At 53.8% G+C, this 11,449-nt stretch overlaps 5 protein-coding genes and 1 non-coding gene across 6 annotated transcripts in view; 4 read left to right on the top strand and 2 right to left on the bottom strand.

Annotated features, from left to right (window-relative positions):
• VDAG_04551 (antigen 1) overlaps nucleotides 1-523 on the top strand; it is a gene marked incomplete at its 3' end in the record, with an annotated part of 1,073 nt that extends 550 nt beyond the window's left edge. Inside the window, exon 2 of the mRNA XM_009650998.1 lies at nucleotides 39-523. Coding sequence (XP_009649293.1) covers nucleotides 39-523 — 485 coding nt within the window. The remainder of the gene's footprint in view (nucleotides 1-38) is intronic.
• A 2,479-nt stretch (nucleotides 524-3,002) lies between these two features.
• Nucleotides 3,003-3,833, top strand: VDAG_04550 (uncharacterized protein; the record flags this gene model as incomplete). The annotated part of the gene is made up of 2 exons (XM_009650997.1): nucleotides 3,003-3,322; nucleotides 3,383-3,833. 2 exons carry the CDS (start codon nucleotides 3,003-3,005, stop codon nucleotides 3,831-3,833), a joined length of 771 nt encoding a protein of 256 aa, XP_009649292.1.
• Nucleotides 3,834-4,233: 400 nt separating this feature from the next.
• On the top strand, nucleotides 4,234-4,306 carry VDAG_20143. Its single transcript has one exon. It is a non-coding gene; the product is annotated as a tRNA-Lys (tRNA).
• A 572-nt stretch (nucleotides 4,307-4,878) lies between these two features.
• VDAG_04549 (uncharacterized protein) lies at nucleotides 4,879-5,298 on the bottom strand (the record flags this gene model as incomplete). The annotated part of the gene is made up of 1 exon (XM_009650996.1): nucleotides 4,879-5,298. The coding sequence occupies one exon, from the start codon at nucleotides 5,296-5,298 to the stop codon at nucleotides 4,879-4,881; it is 420 nt and encodes a 139-aa protein (XP_009649291.1).
• A 138-nt stretch (nucleotides 5,299-5,436) lies between these two features.
• VDAG_04548 (uncharacterized protein) lies at nucleotides 5,437-6,815 on the bottom strand (the record flags this gene model as incomplete). Its single annotated transcript, XM_009650995.1, has 4 exons — nucleotides 5,437-5,910; nucleotides 5,993-6,130; nucleotides 6,303-6,608; nucleotides 6,672-6,815. 4 exons carry the CDS (start codon nucleotides 6,813-6,815, stop codon nucleotides 5,437-5,439), a joined length of 1,062 nt encoding a protein of 353 aa, XP_009649290.1.
• Nucleotides 6,816-7,666: 851 nt separating this feature from the next.
• VDAG_04547 (uncharacterized protein) lies at nucleotides 7,667-8,818 on the top strand (the record flags this gene model as incomplete). Its single annotated transcript, XM_009650994.1, has 2 exons — nucleotides 7,667-8,469; nucleotides 8,533-8,818. 2 exons carry the CDS (start codon nucleotides 7,667-7,669, stop codon nucleotides 8,816-8,818), a joined length of 1,089 nt encoding a protein of 362 aa, XP_009649289.1.
• Nucleotides 8,819-11,449: the final 2,631 nt, after the last annotated feature.

Genomic DNA, 11,449 nt, shown 5'->3' with positions numbered 1-11,449 from the left:
TCCGGTGCGACGACCTGATCGTAACTGCGCTACCCAAGATGGCTGGGCCGGCCACTGGCGCGGCTCGAATGCCACCCAGGAGACGGTCATCTGCGACCTCTCCTACGAGATCCGCCGCCCTCTTGCCGCTCTCTGCGGTGGTGGTTATACCGTGGCCGAGTCCAAGCTCAACACCTACTGGGCCACTGACCTTCTGCACCGCGCCTTCCACCTGCCCGGCATCAGCGACGGCATCATCGATCACTACGCTGAGGATTACGCCGAGGCCCTCAAGCTTGCCGCCACTGAGCCTGAACTCTCCATCATCGACAGCGACACCCTTCAGTACTTCGCCATTGAGGCTTATGCCTATGACATTGCCATCCCCGGCGTCGGCTGCCCCGGCGAGAAGCCCATCATTGACACCGCCGCCGGCACCAGCACCGCTGCCCCGACTACTACTACCGCCAGCGATGCCAGCGGCACCACCACCGCCAATGCTTCGTGCCACACCCACGACGATGGCTTTGTTCACTGCTCGTAGAAAGACCCTTATGAAGCGTTCAGTAAGTGTGGCGCTCGGCTGTGCATAGATTTGGCTGGCATGACTTAGATTTTAGAGATGGCAATAATGAGAAATACGATTGATAGCCACCCATTCAGCCTGGATTGACTAAAGAGGTTCGTGAAATAGTCTCAAGCAATTTAGGCTACTTCAGATGGTAAATTCTGCAATTTTCAGAAAGCCTACCATGCAAATGGCAGTCGGGCCTCTGGGAGTGTGTCTGTCACTCAGCCTCACAAACGAATATGGTTGACTCGATAGTGAAGGCGTAACAGAATTCATTTCTAAAGCCTGTTATCGGAGCCCCTTTTCTTCTTTTGATCCTCGACTCTGTGCGCTTCTTAATGCACTCGGTGCGCTGGCATCTATCTCTCCTGCACATACCCGCAGCCCGAACAGCGCTCGTGATCGAGTGATTACTACTAGAGTATTGGGATACCGCAAATACCTGCTGCTAAGATTACTGACCGAATTCCTGAGTGATTAGTGAATCTAGGAACCAAGTGTACATCGCGAGGAAGAGGTTTTAGCATCTCTGACCAATCGCCTTGGCTCCGTGGTGTCACGACTCGCTGAAGAAGTGAGTGGGCACTCCCTTTGGTTCGGGTCTGAGGTAAGGAATGCATAGGGAACTTGAGCACACGACAACCAGATTGAGCATGAGTCTTCGTCATGATCGGCAAACTTTGACGTGCGCTATTGGTCCCGGTACCGGCCAGCTGTCCAAGTGCCGGGAAGGCTGGATAGGTAAGCTAGTTGAAGGATTCACAGGACTCAGAGCAAGATCCTCAACACAAGGACGAAAGGACTGCATGCATATTCACAACTGAAGATCCTCCAAAAAAGAACTCTGTATTTTGATGAAGCGCCTTGAGAGCGGATCCTTCACGGTGAAATGACGTCTACCCGTCCTTTCGGGCATCAATCGCTGCCTTTTAAGCATATGTCGAGCCGCATCATGTCCGCCCTCACCTCACGCCCCTGAGGATCGAGATGCTTCGGTCCCGCAGTACCACTTGACTGAATCGATCGTCCACGAAGTTTTGCATGTGTGTTGGATCCGGGCGCCGAGCGGCCTGACACATGTTTTTAGTGAGATCAGTGTTCGTCTATGCAGGTCTTACCACGAGATAGGATTAATGCGCCTTTGATAGCATGAGCTTGAGGCATCATGCACCCGTATTTCTAGGCTCGTTAGACGTCGTCCAAGCTGCTGGAGTTAATTTGACGCAATCTACCGTAGTATTTCACGGATTCCGCCCCAAGTCTCCGCGTCACCAGCTAACCATTTGATCCTTCCGTTTCACTTGTGCAACGTGATCATGAAATTCTCTAGGATAGGCGGGAAGTGCGGGCGGTAGTCTTGGCAGTTCGCCGACCATATCTTGTTTTACCAGGTTTTATTTTAGAGCAAGCTTTTTTACGGTTCGGTAATCTAAGAGGCAATACTCCAGGAAGATCTACCTGGTAACCTAGCGTGGCCTATCATGTGCGTCTCCCACATGGTCGCCTTGTCGTTCTTATTGTAGGGCATGATGCTAGTCGAACTCAACAAGTCATGTTCGAATGGTTTCTGGAGATGCGCCATGGTAATATCAAGGATTCGAAATCCGAGTTCGAATGACGTGGATTTAATTCCTTCGCGTGGAAACCAATTCCTGCACGACCGGCACCGCCCAAACCGTGATCCTTCGGTCCAAGACCTGTCCCCTTTCCAGTGTTGATCGGCAGTTCACCGGACACTACGATGGCCAAGCGCCCATTCACAGCCACTCACGGTACCTCGGATGCCTAATTCGGGCTTCTCAGTCAAGGGGGATCGGCACGTCCCGCGCTCATTCCTCCAAACGCCCCCACGCGGCAGAATATGGAAGTTCCGTGTGCGACTACCACTGAGACAAGGAGGCATTGATTTGTACAGCCTTAGCCTTCATCGTAGGTCACTTTGGACGCTGACCTGAATGTGGATCATTTTGAAATCATCCTCGTGAGCATCTCGATGAATGCACGTTCACCCATGTGCGCCTGTAAGGCACGCACGGGGGAAACTTCATGATAGTATGAGGTTTATTCTGATTGTAAGGTTATGAAAACATATTGGAGATAGTGGCAGACGACTCCAGAGAATAATGAGCGCGGGGAGGAGACAGTGAGCTTCGCATGGCGAGGAAACAAGCTAGCTGTACGTACAAACAGGGTATCAGAACCAACGCTCATCCAAAAGTTGCCTAACTATCGTCATGGGTAGAGAGTACGTAGACATACATGATGTCAAGCGCCAAGGTTTGGAACTGACATGCAGGCAGACCTCCCATCATCGATTTAAAAAAGCTATAAGTAGCACGCCGCTGCTGTTGTACAATTCGTATCAAGATCCAACACAGACATCCTCTTCACGCTTCTTTCCCGACTCGAACAACACAACCATCGCTATCATAAACCACCAACAATATTCAACATGCAGCATACTCTCCTCTCAACCGCCGCCCTGCTTGGCGCCCTCTCAGCCGTCAATGCTTCTCCTGCGCCCATTCTGAGGCGTGATATTATCACCGCCCTCCCAGGAAACGCTGACGAGATCGAGAACAAGTTCCAGCCAATTCTTGACTTCGATACAGACGGCTGCTACAACACAGCGGCCATTGACCCTGACGGCAACATAAACCCTGGCAAGGGCGCCACCGGCACTCCTCAGGGCGACTGCCGCGATCCCCCTCAGCTCGAGAACAGCAATGTTTACTCCCGTCGCCGCTGCAACAACGGCGTCTGCGCTATCATGTAAGGCTACACTGATTTGCATGAAGGTACCCCTTTTTGAAACACATCTGACAATAATAGGTACGAGTATTACTTTGAAAAGGACCAGTCGGTCAGCGGCTCGTTTGCAGGCGGCCACCGTCACGACTGGGAAAACGTAGTCGTCTTCGCACGCGGAGACACCATTGTACGTGTTGCGCCATCTTGCCACGGCGGCTACGACGGTGCATCGAATGAGTTCCCTGCCGACGGCACGAGCCCGCAGATGGTCTACCACAAGGACAGTGCCGGCACTCACTGCTTTCGCTTCGCCAACGACGCCGACATTGGCGGCGTCGAGAACTTCTCAGGCTCGTTCTACAAGAGCCCGCTCGTCGGATGGCTCAGCTGGCCCAACGAGGGGTTGCGCCAAACCATGCTTGGAGCTTTCAGCGGCGGAGTTGGGCCAAAGTTGGATGATGAGTTTGCGGGCAAGCTTGGTGAGGCAGCTGGTGATGCTGTCCCCGAGTTTGACCCGAATGTTGACGAGTAGTTATGTTTACGAGTAGATCATATTTTGGCTCATCTCCGTAAGCATATAGAGAATGCAGCCCACGTTCTTGGCCCTTCCGTTAGCAATGGACCGACGGGTGCGATATCTTTGACGATAGATTCATGACTCTTTACACACCCATGTTGCCAAAAGTGATCTGGCATACACGTCTTTTGTAATGTGACGTGCAGGGAACTGGGTAAAGCATGTCAGAAAGGAACCTTCACGCAATCAACAATTGGCAAATGTGATTGCAAATTTAATGCCTCTTCGAATGACAAGCCACCGTCAATTTGGGTCGTCTTGATGATTGCCGTTGACTCTCATCAGGTCGTGAAATGCTCCGGACGACTTGTACCCACTCTCCGAACGCCGACTGCCAACACAAAGCAACCTGCCTGCCCGGCTAGCTCAATCGGTAGAGCGTGAGACTCTTAATCTCAAGGTTGGGGGTTCGAGCCCCCCGTTGGGCTCAATTCCTGACGTATCTCACTCAAGAGATTCTTTTTGCTGCTATTCTTTTGCACCTCAATCCAATCACCCAGTTTATCGTCTGGTAGTACTCCTGTTCAAGTATCACAGGTTCTAGACCGATTTAAGAGTTTCTACATCCGAAGTTTGTCTTGTTTGACGATTCGGATTCAAAAGAGGCCTTAGATCACATGGAAGAAGCTAAATATTGATGGTGCGCTCCAATCGATGTTTGTCCCAACACCAGCGAATCTGTCGAACAGTCAAAAAAGCATGCTAAATACCGCAGTCTCAGTATCACACGAGTTCAACACAGAGGAGGGCAGATGCAATTGAAGACTTATATAGCTATTGTGATAAAGATCCTGGGTCCGATGGCAGAATTGCATGATTGTCTCTTTACTGAGTCTGGCAGTCGATTATACCTGACTAGGGCTGGAATCCTCATATACTGGCTGATGCCATTGTGATAATAGCCCTTGGCGTCGGAACCAGTGTCGTGCGGGCCCGATTCTTCACCATACCGGTGTACAGCGCCGTGACATCCTTAAACTTCGGCCAGAAGACTCAGTGCCTACACCTTCATCATCATCACCGTTTCCCGTAAAGTCGTGACAAAGTGCGGTTCCGGCAAGGGTATCCTTCCGCTGACAAAGTGTGCCTGCCGCGCATCCCAAGCAACAATTACTAGATTGCCCAGGGTCATAGTCTCCTTATCGTCCAGATCCGATAGATCCTGGTGGTATCCATATGCCTTCTCGATGCACGCCCATGCTCTATAAGCCAGTGAGCCGGACACGCGCTCTTGTAGCTGAGCGATCACGTAGAACAGTCCATCCAACCTGAAACTGATATTTGCGTACCAGAGGAAGCGATGTCCAAAGCCCTGCTGCTCGCGTTGAGCAAACTCCAGGGCCACCACGGTGATGCGGAAGAGGTTGTCTGTTGGCCCGTGAACCTCGATTCCCCATTCGGGTGTCTCTTGCATAGGCATGATCAGTGCCATTAATACACATTCTAGGCTTGCCATTGTTTGCGTGATCATAGCATGTAAGGGGTTGCTCATGTCTGGGCATCGCTGCAGCGCCACGGGCCCCAGGTCTCGTGCTGATGTGGCCATCAGATCAAAAGCCTAGTCTCGCGCGTCACTACGCTTTTTGGTGACCGCCTCGTCAACTTCCCGGCTGGGGTCGGAGAAGATGAGCTCATCAACGAGGTGGATTTCCTTCTGTTGCAGCTTGCCGGCCATCCAGAAGCAGCGCTCATACGCTGTCAGACAAAAGCTCATGTCAGTCGGTCGGTTGTGACTCTGGGGAAGTGTAACCATGTGGGGATCGAGTTCGCGGTCATCGAGATTCGAGGGGAGCTTGGTGTTTGAGAGCTTCCGCATGAGAAACGTCCCAACGCCCGCAGCTACTGTGTGCTTGACTTCGAGCTCCACAAGTACAACCTGCCGCCACAGGCGGCTCCGCATTACAAAATCAAAAGGTGAGAGGCCTGTACCTTCGCCATCAATGTGAAGACCGAGACTGTAAGCAATATTGACAATGAGACCATGTAGGATCCAGGGGTCGCAAGACCGTCGCTGAGCGCCCTGCCGCGCGAGCTGACCACAGAAATGGTGATTAGTGCAGATGCCCCGCATGTCTTTTTCCCAGCGTCGACTGTCTCAGGTGAGGTGAGCTTACCGAGTAGAATATGAGGGCCCTCGGAACCTCAGGATTGTATTTGCTGACATAGTTAAGCTGCGTTATTGTCGCTTTGAAGCCCCGGCTGAGCATGGCCATGGTGTCAGTCTTGGTTCTTCCTAAGAGATCGTAATGTTCCTGTCGAGACAAGGAACCCGAGGCAGCAAGCAGAAGAGAGAAAATGAGTGCTTGCATCTGCAGAACGGCAACCACGCGCGCTGTTCGGCCTCGACTTGGAGGACAGCCTTGATCGTTTGCAGCTGGCACTTTGCGTGAGCGTGATGGTGTGCCGTACGGGACGCTAACTCACATCATGGAAGACGAGTGAGGAGATCTTTCCACTACGGAATTCCACGCCGCCACTTCGTGTTTGCACGAGGTAACCCTTCGGTTGTTTCGCCTCGTCGTCGCTCTCCGTAGGTCGCGGCGCCGTTGGGGAAAGGCCATCTGGAACGGCCGATTTGAGAGGGTGCTTTTCAATACCCGTGTGTTGGGACTCAATACATTGCTGAAGGAGCGACTCGAGGCTCTCGAGTTTTGCACGGAGCACATGGTTGTTCTGCCGTCTAGGCCGTCGTGGACCCGGGGCAGGGGAACCGGTACAATCCCGACCAGTCTGCCACGAGATTGTTCGTATCATAAGAAAACATGGGGTTGAATTCATCGTATTCTTGCTTACCGTTAAACACGCGAGATAGGGGTGTTCACGGTCACACTTGACCTTTCGTTGGTGACATTGACTGCAGGCGACCTTTCGCCCGCTTGATGGCGGCCCCTGGCTCGAGCCAGCGTCGGCGTCATTCTCACCGTCCGTGTCGCTCATTCCTAATGGGAGACAGATGCCAATGCGCGAAACACACAGAATTCAGGGCTCCGGATTCAGTAATGATGTGTCCCGAGTAGCGGGGCTGGGCAAGACGTGGGACCTGGTGGTTGGCGGGGGTGGGCGACGGATATTAAAAAACTTCCGCCCTCGTACCGAAAATGACAGCGAAGAGCCTATCGTCACGGTAAAGAAGAAAAGGTCGGGGCCTGAGAACAGAGAATGATCAGTTCACAGCAATGAGGCCGCCGACGTTGACTCCACCATCGGCCGTCATCGGTGATGAACGGTCTTGGCGTTACATGAACCGAAGTCTTGGGACGGGCAATTTTTGAACCCGAAGCTCGGGCTACCCACTCAACTTGGGGTCAGTCATGGCAGAGCCATGGGCGGGATGACGACGCACCAAGCTTATTGACCCCTTTCCACATGTTTTGGGAAGGCAATTGAGCCCACAAAAGTGTGCTATTGGTTGTTTGGCGCGCCCTTTAGACTCCTCGCATGCTTGGATGGCTTGGATGGCTCGTACGGATCTTGCGACAGGAAGCTAGAGGCCGGGCAGCTCCTCCTGACGGCAAGGCAGACAGAGACAACAGGCCAGGGATCCACGTCAAATGCCTGCTTCACTCCGAACAGAATGCGTGGTGTCATATCATGCGATGAGCCCCCCTCAGATGATGACCGCTGAGGTGCTGCTGAGGAAATCATTTTCATATCGGCTCCCTATCGCTACTCTTCTTGCACCAGGTGACTTACAAGGCACTTCTGATCTGATTCCCTCTCCTGTTTCGTTTTATTTGGCTCCCAACACCTTGTCCGATCGACCACGCTGCCGAGTTTGATCGACAATCATGGCAAGCAACGATACATTCATCCCGACATACAGCTCGTGTGACGAGCTCTCAGACCTGTGCCCCGTAGAAGCCACAATCTACGGCGCAAAGCTTTCCAGCAGCGCAGCCTACTTCTTCGGCATCGCCTTTGCCGTCTGTCTTCTCATCCAGATCTACTTCGGTTGCCGCGCCAGGACCTGGTCCTACCTCGTATGGCTAGGGCTAGGCACATCCTTCGAGGTCGCCGGGTACTGGGCGCGTACCCGTCTCGCGGTTAACCCGTGGTCGTTCAGCGCCTTCGCCATCAACTTCCTGACCATTCTTCTCGCACCGACCCTCGTCGCCGCCGCCATCTCCGTCACCTTTAAGAGCCTGGTCATATGGTACGGCCAGCAGTGGTCGCTCCTCCGGCCGTCGCTGTACCCCTGGGTCTTCGTCGGCACCGACTTCTTCTCCATCTTCATCCAGGTCATCGGCGGCGGCGCCACGGCTGCGAGCGCCGCCGGCGAGGGCAACGAGACGATCGCCAGTCTCGGCGAGAAGCTCGTCATCGGCGGCGTCGTTTTCCAAGTAGCCAACATGCTCGTCTGCGGCAGCCTGATGGTCATCTACACAGCGAGGCGGAAAAAAGCCCTCAAAAACGGTCCGACACTGCTCGAAAACCGTGCGCCTGAGCCAGAGGTTCTCAACGCGGACGGCACCAGGCTCGGCATTGCGACGTCGCGGGCGACGGCCACGGAGAAGGAAGCCAAGAGGGTGCGCATCTTTGTGTATTGCCTCGTCGCGGCTTACATGGCCATTATCATCCGTTGCGCGTACAGGTGAGCCTTGGGCCGAAACGTCAAGACCACTCGAATCATGCTAACGCCCTTCCTTTTGTACAGGATCACTGAACAAATCCCGTCCATTTCCTTTAAAGTACTGCGCAACGAGCCCCTCTTCCTGGGTCTCGACGGCGCCATGATACTCCTCTCCATCGGGCTCGTGTCATTTGTGCATCCTTACAAATTCTTCCCATTTCTCGGAGCAAGCAAGGAGCAGAAAATTTACCAGCAGAGTGGAGGATTCCAGATGATGCCGACGCAGCAAGAGAACGCTGGGTTCATGCCACCGCAGGTATATCGGCAGCAGCAGTATAAACAGCAAGAGTACCCTGCAGACGGACGGTAGGAAGAACGCCACGGCGCATGCAAGGCTTGGAATTGCGTTTCCCTTGCCTTCTTCCCAATCGGTAACTATGATGTTCATACAAGATCGAGATGGATGGCCTGGAATATCGTGAATTCTGCTACAATTCTCTTGCGTCGCTACCCATAGGCCAATCAAGCGTCTGTTTATGCACTTGGTTGTCAGATCGTCTTGCTCGTCCATGTCAACAAGAGGAAGTGAACAGGCTACGCCCTGCCTTGCCAGCGTCGTTTTACAACCAGGGGGCGTTGAAAGGTCAAGAACTGACGAAACAACTTGAACCATACTCACAGCTTGTGATTAAAAACGCAGTCGAGTCTACCTCAACAACAATAGCGTACCATGTATGCAGCTGAGATGCACGCACCATCGCTCCTCTCGCGTCGACGCACCATACGCGAGCTGACCGAATGAGCTCCTCTTGGTCGTCCTGAGCCGAGGGCCCGCTAACTTCTTGGATCACCACAATCACCTAGTTCGAACCACAACCCCTGCATCACTGCGTGTCCAGGACCCTGTATCGTCACGTGGGCCAACTGCTGGCAAAGTCCCTTCTGTTCTCGTAGTCGCTCGTGCTGCTTGGCTGCTTGGCAGTGGCATAAGCCGCACGCTTGGAGGGCTTGGCTATCGTGGCGCGAGGGGCTTGTGGAGTTGGTGCAGACAGGGAGCTAGCAGGGAGCAGCTGACGGAGTGGTGGTGCTATTTGTGCGTGGAGATATGCTCCGTCTGTGTGCGGGGTAAAAACGAGATAGGCGCGTCCAAGGACGCTTGTCCATCTCCATGTTTTGGTCTGACGAGTCAGAAGCTGATGATAGTCAAGGGTTAGACGTTGGAAATTACAGCAAATCCATTGGAAGTGTCTGCACGGAGGTGGCAGGGTGGGTGCCGCGGGGTCTGTCTGAGCTTGAGATGATGCAGGCGGACGGAGACCGCAGTTCGGTTGAGGCTGCCGTGACTGCCTGCAGAAGGGGGACGTCCACAAGAAATGTTCGCCGAAGAGGCCAGAAAGGGTTGAGCTGTACTACCAAGGTTCCTGCAAGGTAATGCTGCGTACGGGTCGTTGTCCTTTCTAGTTGCTAATGAGGCGAGCACGTTATGAGGGTCGACAAGCCAGATAATGGAAATGGTCAACGGATACGACGTTGGGAGAGATCTAAGCGACTGGAAGATATGCATCTGCAGTGCGCATGGACTGGGCTGAGGGGGCGCCTGCAGGCCAATTCAGCGCCGATAGCTGCAATGTACGAGTCGCGACGGGCGGATTCTTTGGCAGATACGGTGCTTTTGTTTTCTGCATGCGGTGCAGCTGGGTGGAAGACTGGCAAAGAGAGTTCAGTGGTACTTGGCAGCGATGGTCGACACCTGGTGATGATGGAGGGTAATAGTACCATCTGGGCCTTAATACGTGTCAGTTGTACAAAGAACGATGGCCACTCCATGTTTCTTGATTCGTCGACAGAACAAATGATGGGGACTGGAAACCTTGGAGACGGGGATGCGGAATGTGACTTGGCTCGGGCGTTCTGGGGCTGAACCACCTAGGCTTGCTAGGTGACTGGTGTGCTTGAATCGTCCCTCGATACGACCGACCATCGACTGAACGAACAGTTGATAACGAATGAACAGCATGGTCGAATCGGAAGTATGGAAGACGGGAGTTGCAAGCTGTTAGAAGACGGCCGAGCAGCGACCGTGTCCACGCAACGAAGTGATACAGCCCCTCCTCTCGCCTACCAAAACTCCTGGCTGGCTTTGTGTTGTTGCTGCCTGTCACCTTGACTCGACGCGCATCAATGCGACTTCAAGCGAAAATGGGTCCGCTTCAGATGGTGGATGGAGGCTTGCTTGTGCGTCACGCTTGGGTTGAGTTCATGATGGTGCATTGTCAGGGGTCCGACTGCAACATGGTAAGAGGAGGTGGTCGCAATAGATGCATCTCAACACAGAGAGGACCAATCGTGGGGGCGACCTGCTGGGTTGGAACGCCGAAGAAGGTGGTGGAGATTCGTTGTCGCTCTCTCGAGAGACTGACGGTGCAGGCCCCGGGTGGGCTTCTTCGTGCTTTCCCAACGCTGGAGTTACCCCGCAAAATAGTGCGATTGGGTGACGTCGCCAGCCGTGTTGGTGGCACGCTACGCTGAAGCACAGACCAGATCCGTCGTCGAAAGCACCTGCCCCAGGATAGCGTTTCAAGGTGGCGTGCCCCATTGATTGGTCACTGTGGCCCACGCCCTGCCTTGGGGGGGAGGTGCTAGGGGGGCCTGGAGACACCTGCCGTGGATGCCGCGGATGCGCTTGCGCAGAGCTTCTGTCCTGCCCTGTCTGTGCTTCAGCGTTCCAAGCAATCCCAGATCCCAGCCCCAATAGGTGCTCACTCCCCACTCCACTCCTGCGTTGCTGGCTGGTAGCTGCTGGCTGATGGCCGTCTGCTGTTGCTTGCCTTGAAGCGGTACCTACCCACTATCCTACGGCGGGCTGCGCGGAAAGGACCCCCCACCCCCCCCAAACTTTTCTCCTCCTAGAGGTGAACCTACCCACCGCCATCAAGGGAAAACTCCAAGTATATCACCACTTCCGGTTTGGAACATGGGAGACTGCTTTTGTTCTCATCTT

The sequence above is a fragment of the Verticillium dahliae genome, genomic scaffold (assembly GCF_000150675.1).
Source record: "Verticillium dahliae VdLs.17 supercont1.7 genomic scaffold, whole genome shotgun sequence".
In the NCBI taxonomy this organism is placed as follows: Eukaryota; Fungi; Ascomycota; class Sordariomycetes; order Glomerellales; family Plectosphaerellaceae; genus Verticillium; species Verticillium dahliae.
This window is presented reverse-complemented; position numbering and strand designations above follow the sequence as displayed.